The 22,930-nt window shown below is 50.5% G+C and overlaps 1 protein-coding gene across 1 annotated transcript; it reads right to left on the bottom strand.

Moving 5' to 3' along the window:
* Positions 1–22,351, bottom strand: Ggt1 (gamma-glutamyltransferase 1). The gene is made up of 14 exons (XM_048343544.1): positions 22,101–22,351; positions 16,219–16,353; positions 15,527–15,702; positions 12,740–12,870; positions 12,488–12,574; positions 6,916–7,108; positions 6,551–6,708; positions 5,437–5,586; positions 3,978–4,114; positions 1,533–1,720; positions 1,190–1,317; positions 980–1,092; positions 790–903; positions 1–318 (listed from the first exon to the last, which is right to left on the bottom strand). The coding sequence occupies exons 3-14, from the start codon at positions 15,685–15,687 to the stop codon at positions 172–174; spliced, it is 1,707 nt and encodes a 568-aa protein (XP_048199501.1). The 5' UTR covers positions 15,688–15,702; positions 16,219–16,353; positions 22,101–22,351; the 3' UTR covers positions 1–171.
* Between the last annotated feature and the right edge of the window lie 579 nt (positions 22,352–22,930).

Here is a 22,930-nt window from a genome sequence, read left to right as displayed (position 1 = left end):
CCCAAGGAGTGAGGAGCCTGCCACTCAGGATGTCCACAGCCTGGCACTGCAGTCTCCATTTATTATGTTGTTCTGCCACTCTCAGAAAGAGCAGGTCCTCCAAAGTCCTACTCCCCGCTCTGGTGAGATTCTTGTCCCTAGGCTTCTGGTCAGTCTTGTCCATCCCAGCATTCAATAACCAGCAGGCTCCCCGCCTTTCCTGGAATCTGAGGCAGCTGCCCAGCCACTGGCTGTTTGGACAATGGCCTGGACCACAGCAATGTAGGTAGAAGTGACCTTGATATGATGGTGCCGGGCCTTCAGGGCTTCAGTCACAGCCTGGGGGAGGGGGAGTGGGGAGAAGGAAGCCTCAGCAGGGCCATCGATATGGTCAGGACCACTCTGAGTTGAGGGTCTTACAAAGCCAGATGGTAGCTGGGTACCTCTAATCCTAGCTACTCAGGAGGCTGAGATCTGAGGATCAAAGTCTGAAGCCAGCCCAGGCAGAAAGTCTGTGGCACTTATCTCCAGGCAACCACACAAAAGCTGGAAGTAGAGCTGTGACTAGAGTGCCAGCTGTGGTAGAGTGCCAGCCTTGAGAAAATAGGCTAAAGCCCCAGTACACACACACACACACACACACACACACACACACACACACACACACACACACACGGGAAGAGCTGACTGGGAGTACCCAGGCTTATGAGGTCTTATTATTCCATAATGGACTCTGTTATGTCCATCATCAGAAATAACCCTCCAGCACAGGATGCCTTATAAGCCCACACCATGTCTCAGTTTCCCCACCTGATCAATGTGCTTCTCCACGGTGGTGGTGTTGGGCAGAAGTTGATTGTGCAGCCGGGGCTCCTCCACTGCCTGCTTCACGTCATAGCCGAACCACAGATGGTAAATGATAGCCTGGGAGTGGGGGAGTGGTGAGGGCCTCGGTGTGGCCCAGGGACAGGGGTAGGGAGGACAGGTAGGGGACACATACCAGCGCAGTGGCCGTGGTGATCTGCGTACCCCCAGAGGCTCCCACCACCATCTGGACTTTCCCATCGGGACCCACAATGATGGACGGGCACATGGATGACAACGGCTGCTTCCCTATGGCCCATCAGAGCACACGGAGATGCTGGTCAGCCCCTGGCTCAGGATGCCAGCCCCCTCCAAACACAAACTCCCCAGGACCCAGATCCTGCACCTGGTTTGATGAAATTGGCTGGTGATGGGAGCACCCCGAATTGATTCATGAAATTAGGCGAGCTAAAGTCATCCATCTCATCATTGAACAGGATGCCGCTGACCCGGGAAAGGATCCGAGAGCCAAAGCTGCGAGTGGGGAGGGGGCGGACAGCTGTGAGCTAAGAGGCCTGGCCCGGCCTGGTCCCGCCTCCCCACCCACCCCAGCCCAAGCCCCCGCCTGTGAGGCCATGCTGCCAGAGGGAGCTGTTACCCACCATAACAGTGGGAGTCCTTTCCTGGGATGAAGGCAGCCTCTGGCCCACCACCTCTGACCCTGCACCACCTGGCCCCACAGCTCCTACTAGAGATTGATGGTGCTGGTAGCGGACACAGCACTGCCGTCTTCCGAGACCACTGACAGGTGGCTGGTGCCCCCATCATCCGGGTTGTAGAACTCAGGTTCGTAGTAAGAAGTCATGTGAGTGGTGCTGTCAGTGATGCGAGCTTGGAGCTGGGCAGCGAAGAACTCTGAGCTCATGTTGCGAATGACCTGCCGAGAGCCCAGAGCTGGACTGAGGAGGTGGGGAGGGAGCGTGGAGAGGGGGGCACGGGTCCGAGGTCTCAGGAAAAACCCTGGCCATGGTTCTGATCACAACCCTCTTGCACTCTAAAACTTTTGGGGTTTTTCCAGGACACAGGGGGGTGGGCTCAGCACCTCACATGGCCTGTGTGACCCCCATCTCTTTGTTGCACTCCAGTGAATTCTGAATGTCTGTTATCCACACCCTCAAGCCTTTAGACTCTCATCCTATCAGTGATTCATTCATGCAATGACTTACAGAGCTTGTGCGGCATGCCTAGAGATGAGAAATTGGAAGGGAACAGGCAGGGAAAGTTCTAGTAATAGGAAGGCAGAGAAAAAGAATAGAGAAAAAATGAAGGATAGGCAGAGTCGTTGTTAGGGAGGGCTGCTTTAGAAGAGATATCTGAAAAGAGTCCAGCAGGAGCCTAAAGGGAAAATGCAACGGCCCTGGGGCAGGAAGGACAGGGCTGTGAGTTTCCAGTAGTGACTGGGATGAGGGGAGAGAAGGCTGGAAGATGTTTGGGGTTCATTATTCCTGTAAGGACTGACAGGCACAGGTAGAGGAGAAGCATGCTGGGGAGCGTTCTCACAGGGTCCCCCTGGTGGCCATGAGGGAGTAAAGAGCAAGCTATGGAGAACCAGGTGGCATGAAGATGGCTCATCTCATGCCAAGTGCTGGTGACCCTCGCTTGTAATCCTAGACACTTAGGAGACTGAGATCTGAGGATCAAGATTTTGAAGATAGCTGGGCAAGAAACGTCTAGGAGACCCTTTTATCTCCAACTAACCACCAAAATGCTAGAAGTGCAGCTGTAGCTCAGTCATGTGGTAAAGCACCAACCTTGAACAAAAGAAAAAGAAAAAGGAAGGAAAGAAGCAATTTTACTCATGGCTGGTACACTTGAACCACAGCTCCACTTCCAGCTCTTTGTTGGTAAGAGTCTTGCGGACTTTCCCATCTAGGCTTCAAATTTTAATCCTCCTATCTCAGCCTTCTGTGTAGTTAGGATTACAGGTGTCAGCCACTGGTACCTGGCTACTTTTTCTTTTTCACATTTTACAGATATAAAGATTTGCAAAATGAGTTAGGCGTCAGTGGCTCACACCTGTAATCCTAGCTACTCAGAAGGCTGGCATTTGAGGTTCTTGGTTCAAAGCCAGCCCAGGCAGGAAAGTCTACAAGATTCTTATTTCCAATTAAGCGCCAAATACCTGAAAGTGGAGCTGTGGCTCAAGTGGCAGAGCACTAGCCTTAAGTGGAAAAGTTAAGGGACAGTGCCTAGGCCCAGTGCACATGCACACACATTAATTAATTTTCAAAATGGAAGAATGTGTGGTAAGCTATGTGGGATGCTACTGAGAGAACCCCAAAGGGAAAATGAGGTTGGATGTGAAGATCTGGGATTGTGAGGTTCAAGCAAGGATAGACAAAGTCTGAAGGGAAAGAAAATGGTCTGGGGATGTGGCTCTATGCTACAGTGCTTACCTGACATGTGAGAGGCTGGATTCTATTCTACACACACACACACACACACACACACACACACACACACACACACACACACAGCTTGCAGAAATGTGAGGGTTGCTCAATGTTTACCAGGAAAAGAGAAGATGGCAGGGAGAATGGAGGTCCCTCTGGCTGGTCCCAGGTATGGTGGGGGCAGGGGTGTCTTCAAATCTGCCCCTGAAGGCAGGGCATCCAAGTAAGTGAAAAAAGCCATGAGGGCCCCTGGGCAGAGAGGGATTCGATGGAGGCCTCAGTGGAGGCCTAGTAGAGAGCTGAGGTACCTGACAAATGTGACAGCCAGGTGATACCAAGCCAAGGGAAGGGATGGGGGAAGCGTTAGCTTCTTAGTATGACCAGGGAGTAGACTGTTAAGGGCTCTGCCTGCTGGATCCTCAATTTCTCACACATCCTCCACAGCAGTCCTGAAGATTGCAACACCCCCATTGCATTGCTCAAGAGCACAGCCTTTGCAAGGGCCCCTGCAGTAGGAGTTCAGCCAGAAGTGGGCACCAATGATCTGTTGCCAAGTCTGTTTTTGCCCCAGCTCAGTTGAAGTCCATAGAGCGAAGGCTGGGCCCTAGAGTAACCAATCTTCCCCAGGACATAGTAGGTTCACAGTGAAAGATTATGGCAGAAGGGAGGCAGGGTCAGCCCTGGGACCTCCCTTAACATCTCTATGGCATGCCTCTCCTCGACTATAGACCAGCCCCTTACCTGAGTCACATCAACAAACTTGGGGTCTCCCAACAGGGTCCTCTTGGCATAGGCAAACCGGAAGGCCTCTACGATGCGGTGGTATGTCAGACCTTTCTTCTCAGGTGTCTTCACACTCTCCGGAGAGAAGTTGTACCCTGATCGATCAGAGCCAAGGACAACACTGACAGGCCCCAGGGGCACATGGGGCTCGGAGGATTGATGCCACCCTGAGCCATGTTGCCCAACCCTCTCAGAAAGGAGGCACTTGATAACCAACGGCAGTGGCCTCCCCCCCAGAACACTCTTGTTAAGACATAGGGTCCCCAGCTGGGCCTCAGGCACTCACACACCAGGCTCCAAGGCCTACAAAGCCACAGGTGACTACTTCTATTACCAGAAACATACTTTTCTTTTAAATATGCTAGTCCTGGGGCTCGAACTCAAGGCCTAGGCAATGCACCTGAGCTTCTTTTTGCTTAAGGCTGCCACTCTTACCACTTGAGCCACAGTGCCACTGTTGGCTTTTTTTTTTTTTTTTTGCTGGTTAATTGGAAATAAGAGTCTCATGGACTTTCCTGCTCAGGCTGGCTTTAAACCACGAACCTCAGATCTCAGCCTCCTGAGTAGCTAGGATTACAGGGGTGAGCCATGGGGGCCTGACTTAGCATCATCTTTTTTAGTTGTGTGTGTGTGTGTGTGATTGTGTGTGTGATTGTGTGTGTGTGTGTGTGCATATACTAGAACTACTTAAACTCGGGACCTAGATGCTGTCCCTTAGTTTTATCATTCAAAGATGACCAATGGTATGACACCCCCCCCCCCCCGCCGTGACTGTCCTCCATGAATAGCCTGTTCTCCAGTAGTGGACCCTTCAACCCTTCTACTACTTGAGCCACACAGCTTCACTTTTGGCTTTACTAGTAGTAGCCGCAATAGTAGCAATAGTAGTAGTAGTGGTAGTAGTAGCAGTGGTGGTGATGGTGATGGTGGTGTTATTAGAGATGAAAGTCTTTCCTGCCTGGGCTATCTTCAAATCTCGATTCTCGGATCTCAGCCTCCTGAGTAGCTAGGATTGATTACAGGTGTGAGCTGGCAGTACCTGGCATTACAACCCTTCGAACCAAGCCCCCCTGCCCTGAACTCCAGCACCTCTGTCTCTTCCAACTACTCTTCCTCTTCACCCTCCTCTTCTTCATCCACTCCTTCCTTGCCTTCCTTCTGCCCTTTCTCCTCTCCCTCTTCTTCCTCCTTTTTTTTTTTCCCAGCTCCTCCTTCCCCTTCCCCTCTTCCTCTTCCAGCCTCTAGTATGGTTAGCCTTGTCACTCCACACTGCCCCCTAAAGAAGCTGTGAGGTAGGACAGGGCACACCCCACACTCAGTAAAGGAAAGAAGCCCCAGATCCAGCAGGGATACAGCATGAGAAGGGACAAGGAGTAGCCGACAGTGTGTCTGGGGCCTCTCAGCAGGGACTGCTCACCTTTGAGGATGTTCAGGATTAGAATCAGCACAGGCCCACTGAGCGGAGCACTGGGCACATACAACACCGAGTCCCCAAGGCTGGTGCTCAACGGGTGCTCAATCAGCTTTGCTTGATAGTTGTTCAGGTCCTCAATTGTCATAATGCCTCCTGCAAAGGGACAGCAGCTTGATGCACATGAGGAACAGCAGGTCTGCATCATGTAGGGACTGGCTTTCACCATGGAGGTTGAACCATGGAGCAAACCAAGGGTACACTATTGGCAATGGGGAGTGGGGCGGCAGACATGGAGGGGAGTGACCAAGAGTTGTACCACTGGGGAGAAGGACAGGGTCACACCATAGGGGATGGGGCTGCACCACCAGGAAGGGCCACATAACCATCAAGCTAGGGCCTCAGGCTCTCTGCTTCCTTTACCACACATGGCCAGGCCAGGCAAGACACCCCTCAATCTGCTCCATTCACTGACTTCCTGGCCAGCCTGCTCTTCTCTCCACAGAGCCTTTTGCAAGTAGAGAATACCTACTCCCATCTTCCCTCTCCTCTCAGGCCCCTCCTCCCTTGATGAATGATAAGTTGATAAAGGAGATGAGGGAGGAAGGGTGGGAAGGAGGGAAGCTCTTAATTCTTCTGGGAACCAGCTCCAAATAGAGCTGGCTTAAAGGATGATGTGCTCATCACCCTCCTCCATAAACCCCAGACAAAAGCGACCAAAAAATGGTCACTCTTGTGGCCTGCCCACAGAGGCCCTCTGGTATTATCTTACAAGCTCATCTTCGCCCTGTGATCTCCCAGTGAATAAAGCCCACCTTCCTCCTGGCCTTAGTCCAAGCTCCTACTCTGTCAGCACTTGTAGTCTCTACCTTGACTAGGCTGCAGCCCAACTGCCACCTCTTCAAGGATGTCCTCCCTGATCTTCCTGGAGCCACAGGCAGCACTCCAGTGCTCCCTTAGCCTCGGATCCTGTCTACCTCTGCATTCACCTGCCAGAGCCTTTCCTGTGCTACCCAGCCAATGCCTAGCCCAGACAAGCTGGAAGGACTTCAGTCTGGATCCCAGCTCAGAGTTCCCACTGTGGGGTTCCTTGCTCAGAACCCTAAAGATGCCCACTCACCAGCCTCCTGGATGTCCTTTACAATCTGTCTTGTGAGGCTCCCGTTGTAGAAGGCCTGGGCGCCCTCATTGGCCAGCGTCTGGTAAGTGTCGGCCAGCTTTGGCATGGTCACGGTCTCTCCTTCCTGGAGCACTTTCCCATTCCGGCAGAAAACCTCACTGGGGCGGGGGGGGGGAGGGCGTTGCATGAGGTAGCAGGTGGGGCAGATGAGGCCAGATCATCCCACCCGCCTATCCACTTGTGTGGACAATGCAAGGAATAGACAGAGCCTCACAGGTATCCCTTGGAGCTCCTATTGTCCCCTATCACTCAAGCCACACCTGCCTTGACTCTGTTCCACGACAGGCCAGTCCCTGCAGACATACCACAGGGCAGGTGTCTGTTCGATGACATCCTGTTTACTTCTCAGGGCCCCTGCCAGGCCCTTGCCCACTGGGAAGCCCTCGCGAGCCAGCTGGATGCTAGGCTGGAAGAGGCGATGCCATGGGAGCCGTCCATGCCGCTGGTGTGCCAACTCATAGCCACGGATCTCACCAGGGACTGCCACCGAGAGACCGCCTGGAAGGAGAGAGACATCGGTAGTGACTCCAAGCAGAGGACAGCTGGAACTTCTTAAGGCAACATCTGTGTGGCTCGTTTTAGAGACAGAGCTTAGTAAGGCTAGAAGGAAAGGGGCTGTGGTGTGTGTGTGTGTGTGTGTGTGTGTGTGTGTGTGGTGCTGGTTATCAAATCCAGGTGCTCACACAGGCTAGCTCACTATTGCTTGCTTATCACACTCCCAGCCCAACAAAAGGGAATTTTATGATCATCTCTGGGCAAGCATGCAGATTGACAAGGGACACGGGATGGAGAGATGGTGGCCCAGATGCTGGGCTCTGCTAGCCAGAGATTAGAGGTGTCCCCACAGTGCCTCCATGTTTGCCTGTGCGTGCTCCACAGTTGCCCGGAGAGGCCAGAGGAAAGATAGATTCTCTCCCCTCTTGTCGTCTACACCACAACCACCTCCATCCACAAGGCCTCTTATCCCATCAGACTCAGACTCCACTAGGACCTTCTAAAGCAAGATCAGATCCTGCTCTGCCTTCACTTCAAACTCAGGGCATCCTCAAGGCTTAGCTGGCCCAGAGGAAAGGCTCCCTTCCTCTTTTCTACAGTTCTGAAAACTAGGCAATGCCCTGTTCTCTCTCTGGGCCCATTTCCCCATTTGACTGTAAGCAGGGGAGTGAGGAGGGGAGGGAGTCTTCATCTTCTGGGTTGTCTTCTTTTGTGTGTGTGTGTGTGTGTGTGTATGTGTATGTGTGTGTGTGTGTGTGTGTGTGTGTGTTGGTACTGTGGTTTGAACTCAGGGCATTGAGCTCTCTCTTAGCTTTTTTGCTCAAGGCTAATGCTCTACCACTTGAGCTATACCCCCATTGCTGGCTTTTTGCTGCTTAATTAGGGAGAAGAGTCTCGTGGGTTTCCCTGCCCTCGCTGACTTACACAGAAGTGTAAGTGTAAAATGGTATGCTCATGGTCCAGGAGCAGGCCTGGGCAAAAACCAAGATACCATCTTGAAAGAATTTGTGCAAAAGGGGGTAGGGGTACGGTTCAGTGATTTAAAAAAAGAAATTGGCGGGCTGGGGATATGGCCTAGTGGCAAGAGTGCCTGCCTCATATACATGAGGCCCTGGGTTCGATTCCCCAGCACCACATATACAGAAAATGGCCAGAAGTGGCGCTGTGGCTCAAGTGGCAGAGTGCTAGCCTTGAGCAAAAAAGAAGCCAGGGACAGTGCTCAGGCCCTGAGTCCAAGCCCCAGGACTGGCCAAAAAAAAAAAAAAAAAGAAATTGGCTAGGGCTAGGAATGTGGCTCAGTGGCAGAGTGCTTGCCTAGCATGCATGAAGCCCTGGGTTCGATTCCTCAGCACCACATAAGTAGAAAAGCCAGAAGTGGCGCTGTGGCTCAAGAAGTAGAGTGCTAGCCTTGAGCAAAAGCAGCAAAGGGACAGTGCTCAGGCCCTGAGTCCAAACTGCAGAAGCAGCACCAAGAAAAAAAAAAAAAAAACACCCCCCCAAAAAAACCCCAAAACTAGCAAGCTTGAGGCCTCAAGTTTAAAACTCAGTTTTCCCTATTCTCCCCCCAAAAGAAATTCTCTTCTAACCTTAGACGAATCAAGGTCTCATTTTATCCTGCTTGCCATGCCCACAAATGACCCAACAACCTGTTCAGTTTTAAGGCTTGAACTCAGAGCCTGAGCACTGTCCCTGAGCTTTTTCACTCAAGACTAGCACTCCAGCACTTGAGCCACAGCTCTACTTGTAGCTTCTTGATGGTTAATTGGATATCAGAGTCTCATGGACTTTCTTGCCGAGGCTGGCTTCAAACGACAATCCTAAGATCTCAGCCTCTCAGGAATAGAGGTAGGCAGGATGAGCAAATGCAGTCCTGTATTCAATGGACACTTTGTAAAAAAAAACGAATTATATAATTTGAAGGTAGGGATGGAGAGGGGGAAAATGAGGGAGAACCAAAGAAAGGGTGACATTGTTCAAGAAGCATTGTACTCATAACCTGATTTATGGAATTGTAACCTCTTTGTACAACTACTTAATAACAAATAATAAAAAAAGAGAATTAAAAAAAAAAGATCTCAGCCTCCTGAGCAGCTAGGATTATAAGCGTGATCAACCAGCACTCAGCTGGTTTTTTTGTTTGTTTGCTTGTTTGTTTTTGTTTTTGAGACAGAGTCTCATTATGCAGTTTTGGCTGGCCTTGAACTCTCAATCCTCCTGTCTCAGCCTCCCAGGTGCTGGGATTACAGGTATGTACCACCATGTTTGTCCTGCTCAGACTTTCCATATCTATTCTCTTTTCTGAGCTATCTTTGTGTCACACCCAACTGGTTCTCTTTATCCCCTCTGCCTTCTTCCCCATCTCCTACCACCTTTCCTCTCTGTCTTGGTGGTGTTTCCAGCTCCATGTTTCAGGTTCCACCCATGAACTGACAAACTCTCCAATGTATCCTCTGGCCTAATTGGAAGACCACCTGCTAGCTTGAAACAAGTATCACAAACTTAACCTTAACCTTACCATATTCCTAAGCATCCCTGGCTCAAACCCCCTCCCTGATAGTCCTGTTGTCTCTGAGCACAGATCAGAGACTTCCCCTGTCTACATCTCAACCAAACAACAAATTACAGGCTTCATCTTCCATGTGTTGTAGCACAAGCCACTCCAATCACCCTCTTCTCTCTCTCTCTCTCTCTCTCTCTCTCTCTCTCTCTCTCTCTGTCTTTTTCTCTGGATTATTTGGGTGACCTCCTACTGAGTCTCTGTACAGCAGCCTGAGGGATCTCATTAATCAGATTTCTCCTTCTCCACTTGGACACTCCAGGAACCTCTCACCTCACTCAGAGGTGACCTATGAGGCCCCAACCAACTTAGGCCATTTCTTCCAATGCCATCTACTCTTCCTCTGGGGTTTCTTGTTGGAAGCTTCCATGGTACCCTGTAAGATGTTACCTCTGCCTATTCCATCTGGATCACGCAGTTTCCTTATCTTCCTTCAGACATGTGACTACTCCTACCTCACCTCTGCCTCTGAGACAACCCTCTGTAAAAATCCTACCCCCTGGCTACAAGCTTTATGTGGCACTTGGTGCCGGTGGCCTCAGCCTCCTCCTCCTCCTCTCCACCCAGAATGTGCTTGCCCAATTACACTGTTTGCCTTTGTTCTGTACCTGAGTTTTGGGAACAAAGTGTGATGCTATAAGAGGGACCCAAGAAGTTCAAGCTAAGGGAACAAATTCCAAGCATTCACAAGATGCTAAGTCTGTTAAGATTCCAGCATTGCCATACTCCTGGGCAATTTCATTTCCACATGTTCTGTATTTCTCAGAGTATAAAAAAAAAATCAAAGGTTGCTGGGGGCTGGGTGGCTCACACCTGTAATCCTAGCTACTCAGGAGACTGAGATCCAGAGGATCATGGTTCAAAGCCAGCCCAAGTAGAAAAGACTGCAAGATTCCATCTCCAAAAATAACCCTAACAAAGCTATCCTGGAGGAGTGGCTCAAGTGGTAGAGTGCCAGCTGAGCAGGCATGAGGCCCTAAGTTCAAACTTCAGTACCAGAAAGGAAAAACAAAAAGACTATATATGCTGGGGGCGGAAATACAAAGAGGCCTTTCAAAAGGAGCTACCCAGAAACTGATCCTCACGGGATTCAGACATGTCCTGACATAGTGCTCTCCTCCTCCACCTCTCCCACTTCCTACCCTGAAATCCAGTCTGTCTCTTCTGAATACTGTCCCCTGGGGGAAGGGCACGGGCTTTCTCCAAGCTACCAGGGAAGTCTGGAGGTGTCTCTTCCACTAAAGAAAAAGAGAGACTATGCTCCATACTCTAGAGGGCTCTCTCCACACATGAGCAAACCAATGAGTGCCATTTTAAACACAGGATGTAGACAGTCCGAGTTCAACTCTCTTTACCATCTGCCAGCTCCATGACCACAGCCAGTTCCTAGTCCTCTCTGGGTCTGTTGAGTGAGAATCTACACAGCATGGCCACAGAGAGGATATAAAGAGCTTAGAAGAGAAAAGCATTGAGTAGGGTGCCAGCCCCAATGGCCTCTGGGATATGTGTGCTTCTATAAAACATAGTGCTCACTCCCCTGGGTATCTGTGATTGGTTAGTTTCACTTCCTAGAATGCCAAAGTTCACGAATGCTCAAGTCCCTTATAGAAGATGAAAACATATTACCTATCCACATCCTCCTGTATTGTGTGTGTGTATGTGTGCGTGTGTGTGTGCGTGTGTGTGTGTGTGTGTGTGTGTGTGTGTGTGTGTGTGTTGGTACTGTGGCTTGAATGTGGTGCCTGGATGTTATCCTTTAGCTTTTTTTTCTTCTAGTCCTAGAACTTGAACTCTGGGCCTAGGTGCTGTACCTCAGCTTTTGTGCTCATGGTTAGTGCTCTACCACTTGAGCCACAGCTCCACTTTTGGTTGTTTGTGTTTAATTAGATATGAGAGCCTCTCATGGGGACTTTCCTGCCCAGGCTGGCTTTGAACCGTGATCCTTAGATCTCAGCCTCTTGAGTAGCTAAGTTTACAGGTGTGAGCCACCAGGGCCCAGCTTGGTTACTGTATTTAATCCAACGCAAACAGCCTTTAAACAGCTGCCATACTGTATCATCTAGGGAGCCACGGGAACAGTCTGTACTTCTCAATACAGACACAATCTTTTTGTTTTAATATTTAATATGAATGGTTAGTGGAACCCATGGATACAGAACTAGTGAATATGAAGGGCCAACCATAATGGATTCCCTCCATGTACAAGCCTGGAGGAGTCTGAGCAGTGGGTGCCAGTGGCTCATGCCTGTAATCTTAGCTATTGAGGACCCTGAGATCCGAGGAATGCTTGTTTTTTGTTTTTGCTTGTCCTGGGGCTTGAACGCTGGGACTGGGTGCTGTCTCTGAACTTCAGTGAAAAAGCTGAAGGAGAGTATAAGACTCTGAGTTCAAGCCCCAGTATTGGCAAATATAATAATAATAATAATAACAATAATAATAATAAAGAATTGACGGCCTCTCTCAGTGATGGTTTGTGCATTCACTATGGGAGACTGTCATGGCATCAAGAAGGGACAAGAGGGGCTGGGGATATGGCCTAGTGGCAAGAGTGCCTGCCTCATATACATGAGGCCCTGGGTTCGATTCCCCAGCACCACATATACAGAAAATGGCCAGAAGTGGCGCTGTGGCTCAAGTGGCAGAGTGCTAGCCTTGAGCAAAAAGAAGCCAGGGACAGTGCTCAGGCCCTGAGTCCAGGCCCAGGACTGGCCAAAAAAAAAAAAAAAAAAAAAAAAGTAGGGACAAGAGAGGTACCACCACTGTCACCAGACCTTGGATGAAGGCATGACTGGCAACTTACGTCCTGAGCCCATGAGGCAGCTTACCTTCCTGAGACTGTTTGGAGTCATTGAACATGTTTTCATGGGCCAGCCTAGGTGCTACCTCGCGTGCATTGATGATCTCAACTTTTCCTGGAAGGAGAAGCAAGTAGGTGAGATGACATCCACCCCAACCCCAACCCCTCCTGCCTAGGAAGCCCTGGGGCCATCTGGTTAGGCTGCACCTCAGCCCAAGTCCACTCTGAGGATACAGATGGGGACCCCTACCTCCCACCCTCTGCTTCCCCAGACACTCACGCGTGGTGCTGTTGTAGATGGTGAGGAAGAGGCCACCGCCAATGCCCATGCTGTGCGCATTCATGAGCCCCATGCACAGCAGCCCGGCGATGGCTGCGTCCACCGCAGAGCCGCCCTCCCGCAGCATGTCCCTGTCGGCAGTGTGGGAGAGGGGAGACCCTGAGGCTCTCCAATCCTCCAGCCTTCTCCACCACCCACCTGCCCACTTCCTCCCAGTCATCCTGCCCAGAGGAAAGTGCAGGAGTCTAGGTGACTGGTGCTTTGTTGGTTTTGAGACAGCCTCAATGGATGAAACCAGCTCAGGCTAGTCTAAATGGCCTTGACCTCTCTCTCTCTCTTTCATTTTGATAGCTTATCATTTTATATGATCGGCGGCACAGAGGAATTCCCTTGATCCTCCTGCCTCAGCCTTCTAAGTGCTCAGATTACAAGTATGTACCATCAGGTCAGCAATTCCTTTTTTTTTTTTTTTTTTTTTACCAGTCCTGAGGCTTGAACTCAGTACCTAAGTGCTGTCTCTGCACTTTAGTGCTCAAGGCTAGAGATCTTCTACTTTAAGACACAGCTTCACTTCTGCCTTTTTGTTTTTCTAGTTAATTGGAGATAAGAGTTTCATAGCCTTTCCTAATGGGGCTGGCTTCAAACTGCAACCTTCAGATCTCGGTCTTTTGAGTAGCTAGGATTGCAGGCATGAGCCACCAGCACCTGGCTTAAGTTTTTGTTTTTGTTTTGTTGGTTGTGGGGCTTGAACTCAGGACCTTGGGAGCTGTCCTTAAGCTTTTTTGGTCAAGCCGAGCACACTACCACTATTTGCCACAGTGCTACTTCTGGTGTTCTGGTGGCTAATTGGAGATAAGAGTTTCATAGACTTTCCTGTCCAGGGTGTCTTCCAACCTCTTGAGTCACTAGGATTACAGGCGTGAGCCAATAACACCTGGAAAGTTTTGCTTTTTAAAAATATTATTTCGGGGCTGGGGATATAGCCTAGTGGCAAGAGCGCCTGCCTCGGATACACGAGGCCCTAGGTTCAATTCCCCAGCACCACATATACAGAAAAACGGCCAGAAGCGGCGCTGTGGCTCAAGAGGCGGAGTGCTAGCCTTGAGCGGGAAGAAGCCAGGGACAGTGCTCAGGCCCTGAGTCCAAGGCCCAGGACTGGCCAAAAAAAAAAACAAAAAAAATAAAAATAAAAATATTATTTCTTGCAACACCTACGTACATCTGATCATATAAAATATTTATCAAAATGAACTCCAAGGTAACAAACTGTTCAAGAAATGTACCATTGCCTTACATATGAAACTGTAACCCCTCTGTACATCACTTTGACAAGAAATAAGTAATTATTCTGAAAAAAGAACTCTAAATGAAAAAAGAAACATCATTTCTTCTTTTCAAAGCAAACAAGTATACACAGCAGTTGAAAAAACAAACAAACCTTTAAAAGGTTTTTGTTTTTTTTTAATGGTATTAGGGTTTGAACTCAAAGCCTGTGTTTGCCAGGAAGGTATTCTTCTACTTGAACCAAGTCTCCAGCCTTTTTTAAAAGATGAGGTCTTGCATTTATGCTCAGGCCAGCCTGGACTGCATGCTCACCCCTCCCCCCACCCCAGTCCTTGGACTTGAACTCTGGGCCTAGGAGCTGTCCTTGAGCTCCTTTTGCTCAAAGCTAGCACTCTACCCCTGGAACCACAGCACCACTTCCAGCCTTTTCTGTGATTAATTGGAGATATGAGTCTCAGGGACATTTCTGCCTGGGCTGGCTTAAACAAGGAACCTCAGATCTCAGCCTCCTGAGTAGCTAGGATTACAGGTGTGGGCCACCAGCTCCTGGCTTGCATTTTTTCTATTTATGCTTCCTGCATCTATGAGATGACACAGCTAGCTTTTTATTTGTTGAGACTTTGGCCTTGAGAACTTTTTGCCTGGTTGACCTCAAATCAAAATCTTCCTGATCTCTACCTTCCAAGGAGCTAGGATTACAGGTGAGAACCACCACACCTGGCTAGAAAATAGATTTTGATTAATGACATATTTTGGCTTAAGCTATGAAGTAAGAATTGATCTTTGTATATCATGTGTGATGGCTAAAATAGAACAAAACAGCAGCATCTATCCCGAGATACATTCTTAAAACTGGCGGGGGGAGGGGTGGCGAACAGGAGAAGGACCAAGATGACTGTTCAGAGACCAGTACACTGTTCTCAGAGTCATCGTTCCTTCCCCTCTGACTAGAGGTGAGCCACAGAGGCCAAGGAACACAGCTGCCTACATGCATCCGATCCTATAAAATAATAGTCATCAAAATGAACTCCAGGTAATGGGAACAAGAGGGTTTTCTTTGTTATTTTTCTTTTCTTTTCTTTCTGTCTCGTTTGTTCATTTGTCTGTCTTTGAGAGGGTAAGGGGAGGCACCGAAATTGATGGACAAAGGGTGAACAAAGGCAGAAGTGGTACTCACTGGACACTAGGTTGAAAATGAACTACACAACTTGTGGGTGGAGATGGGAGGGGGAAAACTGAGAGAGAGCGAGGGAAGGGGTGACATTATTCGAAAAGGATGTACTCATTACCTGCCTTATCTAATTATAACCCCTCTCTACATCACCTCTATAATAACAACAAAAATAGATTTTTTTAAAGAAAAGAGAGGTCAAGGAAAGGACAAGCTATGTACATCAAACACGCTTTGTCTAGACAGATTATTTACAGTTGGGGGAATTGAGCCTTTGAGGGGCAAGGAGAGGCTGTCCCCCATCTTGCTTCATATCCAGTGGCCCCACTCACCTCCCAATCTCCGAGCAGCGCTTAGCGTCCGCGGCTACCGCTGCTTTGCGGTAGACATGCTCAGGTCCCTTGGAAGAGGAAGGCAGCCAAAGGCAGAGGCCAATGACCATAGCCACCACCACCACCGCCAACAGGCCCAGCATCATGGACCGATTCTTCATGGCTCTATACCCTGTCTGAACAGGGTAGGGTGAGGAAGAAGGTCAGTCCCAACCTTGGGCACTCCCAGACCATGCCCCTCTCCCATAAGGCACACCCTAAAGTCAAGCCTCAGAAACACAACCCTGTGTCTCCTTCCAGCCTCCTACAAGACACAGGCTGTCCTGACTCTAGATCTTTGGCCAAGATATTCCTTCTGTCGGGAGCTTTGGATGCCCTCTCCGCCCTCCCAAATCTCCCCCTATTGCCCCCTGCCTGGGAAACCCTTCATGTGTCCTGTCCACACCTCTACCCAGCACCTGGGCACCCACTGCTGAGGGCTCTAGGAAGGACACACCTAGCTCCAGTCTTCTATGTCCCCCACCTTAGCCCAGAACTTAGCCGCTGTCTGTGGGTGCCTTAGAATGGCACACCATGTGAGGTTTAGCACCATCATGCCCGTTAGTGCCCATTTAATGCCCATGAGTGCCAAGGAGGCACTCCTCAGTCTCCTAAAAGAATCAGACTACAGCCACCATGGGGCCAGGACTTACTGTGTAGCAGCAGATAGGAGCCCCAAACTTTGCCTGGGGGTGTGGTTCCAAAAGACAGGAGAGTTTGGCTGCAAACAATCTGTGGCCCCAGAATCTTCTTTACAGAATCCCAGAGCCGTCAGTCTCCTTGTTCCCCTGGAAATCACAAGGATAGATCTGAAGCATGTCCAGCTCTTTTGGGGTGGGGGAGGGGGGCTTCAAGGTGACCTCCCTCTGCTCTAGATGGTTCGCTGCCTCCAATTGAACTCTGGAGTCAAAGAAGCTGTCAGCCACGCACATGTTCGCATGACTTCTCCCAGCCCTTCTCCCAGGGTGCCTGGAAGAACATTTACAAAGCCAGATACCCATGTACAAACCAAAGATCTGGTGGTGTGTCCTGTGGCAGCAGGGACTAAGGAGCCTGAGCCAGCCTGCCCGGCTCTGAGTATCAACTCCCTCTGAACCTACTACTGGACATGGACAAGTCACTTCTCAAGTCTAGTGCCGGCCTCTCTCACCAAGGGGTATTGCCAATTAAGTGGGCTAGAATGTGTGAAGCCCTAGAGGGAGGAGGGAGGAGGGACGAGTATCCTATGTATACATTGTACTCATAGATGGACATGTCAAAATGAAATCTCCAGCTGGGCACCAGTGGCTCATGGCTGATAATCCCAGCTATCCGGGAGTCTGAAATCTAAAGATTGTGATTTGAAGCCAACCTAGGCAAGAAAGTCTGTGAGACTCTGATCTCCAATTAACCACCAAAAAAGCCAGAGGCAGAGGCATGGCTCAAGAGTACCAGTCGAATGACAAAGCTAAGGGACAGTACCCAGACCCTGAATTCAAGCCCCATTCCCAGCCCATAAGAAAAGAAAATCAAGGAAAAGAGTGAAGGGCTAAGTAGATACTGGCTGCAGTTCTCCTTGTGGCTGCCCGAGAGCATGGTCAACAGTGGCTCACCCACTGGCTGTGTGCTTCCCACTGGCCTAGGAAGCAAAGGTCAGCTGCAGCCGTAGAGTCCCTGTGGCCATGGAGGCAGATGAACCAGGTAGGGAGAAATGTGTCCACAGAGTCAAGGGGCTCCTTTCTCTCACATGCTATTCCTTCCAAAGGGAAGCATCTGCCAATAACCAGCCCCAAGCTGGATCCCCCTCTGCTTCCTGTCCTTGTGCAGAGCATCTGAACTCAGAGCCAAACACGATATCCCAGAGATGATTTGGGAATGGAGTCTCTGCCTGGAATGTCTGCACCTGTGAAGGAGCATTCCAGATACCAACCAACAGGGGAAAGCGGCTTAGCAGGCATGGTGTGATGAATGAGATTTGACACCTCATCTTGGGAGAAAAATACAAAGATCCGAAGCTCTTGATGCATAGGAGGAAACTGAGCCCCAAAGCAGAAGGACCTGGAGCACAGTGGCCTGTGCCTACAATCCTAGTTACTCAGTAGGCCGAGATCTGAGGATCAAGGTTCAAAGCCAGCCAAACAAAGCCAGACAAATCTGACTCTTCTTATTTTGGTGCTAATCCTGAGGCTTGAACTCAGGGCCTGAGCACTGTCCCTGGCTTCCTTTTGCTCGAGGCTACCACTCTGTCACTTAAGCCACAGCGCCACTTCTGGCCATTTTCTATATATGTGGTGCTGGGTAATTGAACCCAGGGCTTCATGTATACGAGCCAAGCACTCTTGCCACTAGGCCATATCCCCAGCCCACTCACTTCTGGCTTTTTTGGTATAGTTAATTGGAGACAGAGTCGCCTGGTAATTGAAGATTAGAGTATCATGGATTTTGCTGCCTGGAGTTGGCTGGAATTGACCCTCAGATCTCAGCCTCCTGAGATTATAGGTGAGAGCCACCACTCCCAGCCTGAGAGAGTCTTATCTCCAATTAACCAGTAAAATGTGGTAGAGTGTTGACCTTGAGTGAAAAGGGTCAAGCAAGAGCAGGAGGCCCTGAGTTTAAGCCCCAATATGAGGAGAAGATGAAGGTGGGGGCGTCTGGTGGGAAATCACATTAACAGACCCTATCCCATGTCCCTAGTAAGATCCAAAGCAGACTCAGCACCATAGCCATCTGAACACACCACCTCTTCCTTATACTTCTTCCCACTTGCTCCGTCCTCCAAAAGGCAGCCAGAGGGCTGGGAATATGGCCTAGTGGTAAAGTGCTCGCCTCATATACATGAAGCCCTGGGTTCAATTCCTCAGCACCACATATATAGAAAAAGCCAGAAGTGGCGCTGTGGCTCAAGTGGTAGAGTGCTAGCCTTGAGCAAAAAGAAGCCAGGGACAGTGCTCAGGCCCTGAGTCCAAGGCCCAGGACTGGCAAAAAACCAAACCAAAACAAAAAGCAGCCAGAGGGCTCGGTGGTTCAAAGTGTGAAGCAGGCCCCGCCCTGCTCACTGTCTGAACCTTTCACCAGGCCTAATGGCCCTCAGGTATGCTGACACTGGGTTGTGATGAGAAGTCTTTGTCCAGGTTAAGGGTTCCTGATGGGAGTCACACTGGAAATCAAGGAGCCCCAGGAGTTTGGGTCAGCAATAAGTGGCATCCTCAGTGTGTGTGTGTGTGTGTGTGTGTGTGTGTGTGTGTGTGTGTGTGTGTGTGTGTTGGTACTGGAGCTTGAACTCAGGGCCAGGACGCTGTCCCTTAGCTCTTCCACTCCAGGCTGGCACTCTACCACTTGAACCACAGCTCTACTTTTAGCTTTTTGATGGTTAACTGGAAATAAGAGTCTCACAGACTTTCCTGCCAGGTCTGTCTTTGAACCTCAATCCCTAGATCTCAGCCTTTTGAGTAGCTAGAATTACAGGAATAATCTACCAGCTCCTGGCTTAGCATTATCCATTTTGAACACATTCCCATCATAGGTAGTGGGGCCAGAGCTGAGTGTTCCTCACAGTCCTGGTCCACTCTGGGCAGAACTTAGGCCCTCATTTCTCCCAGGTTCCTGAGGGTAAGGCAGCCATGACCTCCTGAGATACATGTTCCACTGTCCACTGCCCACTTATCTATCCATCTAAAGGCCCAAGTAAGGGCGCCTAGCGAGATTCAGACTGCCAGGGAGCAGGAGGAGATGACTGGGTAGCACAAATCCTATCTCCCTTTTCCAAGCCAGGGAAGTCTGGCCCAGCCTCCCAAAGGCAGATATTCCCAGCACAGAGGAAGACACCCTGCTGGGGAAGTAGGCTTTCATTTCCCACCCTTCCACCCTTAAGTTCTCCCAAAGACTCACTAGAAGAATGTCCAAGCTCAGAAGCCTGGCTCTTACCCAAATCAATGTCAGGAGGGGAAACCGAGGCTGGAGATTGGGTCATCCATTGCACTGAGCTTCATACCCAGACCCTCCCTCCATGTAACCCTGGTAAGTTTTACCTGAGGACCAGGAAGGCAATGGGGGTCCAGGAGAGAGCCCCCTCTTCAGAAGATAGTTCTGGACTGGGGCACCCGCTGGGGAGGAAGAGGCAGATTTGTCCTCCTGGGAAAATCCTGGCCACAGAACTAGCTGTTCCTCCCCACCTCCCAGAAGCCGCCAGAGCCACGCCTGTGGCCCTTGCTGAGCTCCTTGGGGATTTCCAGATTGGGATTGGGGGTGGGGGGACCTTCAGGTCTGAGGCAGGAAAAGAGTGGTCCTGGTTGGATTCTCCTGTGCTTAGAACTCAGTTAGGGGGTCACCAGCATCCCCAACCCGAGAAGGGCAGCTGGAGGCCTCTGGATGGGACGTAGATAGGACAGGCAATTCTCTGCCTGGGGTCTGGCCAAGCAGGGAGTATGGTCCGAGGCAGATGTTGCAGCAGTCAAGAGGCTTGTTACCAAGGTGACTGAGTATGTATGTGCAGCCCCAGGGAGGGCCTGAGCAGGAACTGGACGTCACCATGAGCTTCAGAAAGGAGTTCCTCTCAAACTCCGTTCCTTTAAAATGGCATCACCCTCTGGGCAGCCCCTCCAGGGAGCTCCAGGCTGGGTCCTCTGTTTCTCTCTGTCCCTGTTCAAGGGACTCAGAGCCAGATCCAGGGTCCCACAGATGGCTTCCTGAGACAGAAGAATAAGGGCACCTGGCTACCAGGCCACAGCCTAGACCTAGGAGGCTTCACCACATCCTGCTGCCAGATGCCAGAGGCCCATCCCCAAAAGCTCCAGCATCCAGACCGGTTCAACCATCACCAGTCCAGGAAGATTAGCACCGCAGGCAGGGCTCAGAGAGAGCCAGTGCTGACCCAAAGTCACACAACCCAGCAGTGCTATCCCACCACCCCATACCTGCCCCAAGTTGTTGCATGTCCTTGAGCAGCTCACTAAGGAAGTCCTGTCAGACTAGACTTTGCTAGAAAACCACACTGACATCCAGGCACAAAGAACAAAGAAAATTTTATTGCCAGCAAAGAGACCGGCAAGACCCCTTCTCATAAGAGAGAAGTGCTGGCTCTTGTCTGAGGTGACCTATATAACCTACAGGGGCTAGGAGGGGGAGACCCTGGTGTGGACGTGTGGACAAGGGGCTTCATCATGGCTAGGATTTATGGCTGCTGTGCAAGTGGTAGATAAGGGGTCTGCAGCTGCTCAGACCTGAAGGTCACTCAAGAGGATCTTTTTGCCTTATAAGGTTGTAGTTGTCCCAAAGGAGCACCATCTCAAGGTGAAGGGGGGCCGAAGCTGATTATTTACTGCCCTCACTAAATGGGCCTGGTGTTGCCTAGGAAAGGAGCATGCTAAGCTCTGAGAGAGGAGGTTACTGGTCTAACAAGTCTCAAGCAGAAGGAGCTGTGTGTCTGGCTTCCAAGGATCTTCAGCGCCCCCACCCCCACCCATTCTCGCTTAACTCACATGGCTCCTTCTCTCCTGCCTCCCTCTCTGGCCAGCTGTGCATATAGGGTAGTAAATTCCCCATCCTTGGGAATATGCAAGCCTTTCCCAGAGATGCTGACTCCACTTCTCCCAACACACACACACACACACACACACACACACACACACACACACACACACACACACACCCCTGCATTGAATATAGACTGAGCAGAGCAGATTCCCAGACACACTCAAGAAAAAACTACACTGAAGGCCCATACAGAAGAGTCAGCCTGAAGTTTTCCCTGCTGATCCTCCAGCCCAGCCTTCCCAAAGCCACAGGAACAAAACCAAGGCATAACCCTCACTCACTCACAGACAGGAAAACAGCTTAGGCAAAAGCGATTTCCCTAAGGTCAGCTGTTCCTGGGAGGCACATGGACCCACAGGACTGACTCCACCCAGGGTGGAGTCACCTCCCCTGGGTATGAGAACATATACACACACACCTCTGTGGTTTCCTAGCCTGGCCTGAACCCCAGGCCAGGATTCTCACTGCTCCCTGGACTTGAAGCTAGAATCTGCCTCCTTAACTGCCCAATCTAGTAACATAGAGTGGAGTATTAGAGCATGACTTTAAACCCATGGCTTGCTGGAAATCCGTTCAAAGAGGTATCCAGGCACGACCTTGAGGCAGGAGCGGAAGCCCCCTGGAATTAGGTAATGACCCCATTCATTGCGCAATGGGTCTTGCCTCACCCCCCCCCCCAGCTCCACCCACAACCACAAGGAAAGCCCAGAGAGAGGGAGATGTGGTTTGAGCGCTGAGCACTTGCCGATCTCTATCACAAGGCAAGTTCTGCTCTTAGAGATGATTACCACTCCAGCCCAGGTGGTCAGACCTTCCTGAGGCCTCAGTTTCTCCATCCACCCTTCCCTCTACATCCCAAGTTCACTTCCTGGGAAGCTGGAGGTGCCTCAAGAGTTTCTTCTGAGGCCACAGGTAGCTCAAAAGCCCAAGCAGGCTATCTCTAATCCATATGTCAGATAAGAAACAGAGCCCCCACCCCCAAGCCCACACCCACTGAGTCAAAGAATTTCAGGGTCCTGCCTACCTGAGATACCAGACTGGTGAGTCTTTAGCCTTGTGCCTTGCACTCTGAAGTACAGCATAAGCCAAGGATCTCAGTTAGAGCTTGGCCATCACATGGTGGAGCTGAAGACGGAATCCAGGATTTCACACGTCTGAGAGTCCCAAGCCTTAATTTCCCCCGCCAACTGTGTCCAGAAGCTCAGAGACAGTGAGCACAGGGTCACAGAACTGCTTGGGCACAGCCAGACACCTGCTGGGCTCACTTAGCACTGAGCTAATTTCTAGTCCTAGGCCCCATCCCCAGCTGTGACCCAGCTCCTCCCCTCCCTCCCCCTACCGGCCTAAGGTGGGAGGAGACTTTAAAGGTACAGGAATGATTCCAGGTCCTCATTCTACTGTCATGTGACCTGGAACAGCTGCTATTCTCTCAAGCCCTCCATGAGAAGTCTGAGCCCAGAGGGCTCAAGTAGAGTTGAAGAAAGCTAGATTTCAGCCAGAGGTAGATCAGGCCAAAGTTGCCCTGGGAGGGAGTGAGCTACCCCTCCTACACTTCAATATCTGACTAGAGGTCACACAGAACTGAGGTACAACCAATACCTGTATAATGGGGCTGGGGTAGAACCACGTAAGGCCCTATGAACTCTAAAGAGCCTAAATGTCCCTCTACAATTCCAAGATTGGGGGATGCCCCTCCACACATGCCCTCTGTCCACTCTCCAAGCCACAGGTTAGGAGTATAGGGGCTATTGTTCCACCATCTTGGTTAACCCAGACTGAAAGGAGTCATATGACTCCCGTGTAATCCGTGCCTTGGGCATGAGCAGTCAGGCTGATGGAGGATGCTAGGTAGTA

The sequence above is a fragment of the Perognathus longimembris genome, chromosome 3 (genome assembly GCF_023159225.1).
Source record: "Perognathus longimembris pacificus isolate PPM17 chromosome 3, ASM2315922v1, whole genome shotgun sequence".
NCBI classification, from domain to species: domain Eukaryota; kingdom Metazoa; phylum Chordata; class Mammalia; order Rodentia; family Heteromyidae; genus Perognathus; species Perognathus longimembris.
This window is presented reverse-complemented; position numbering and strand designations above follow the sequence as displayed.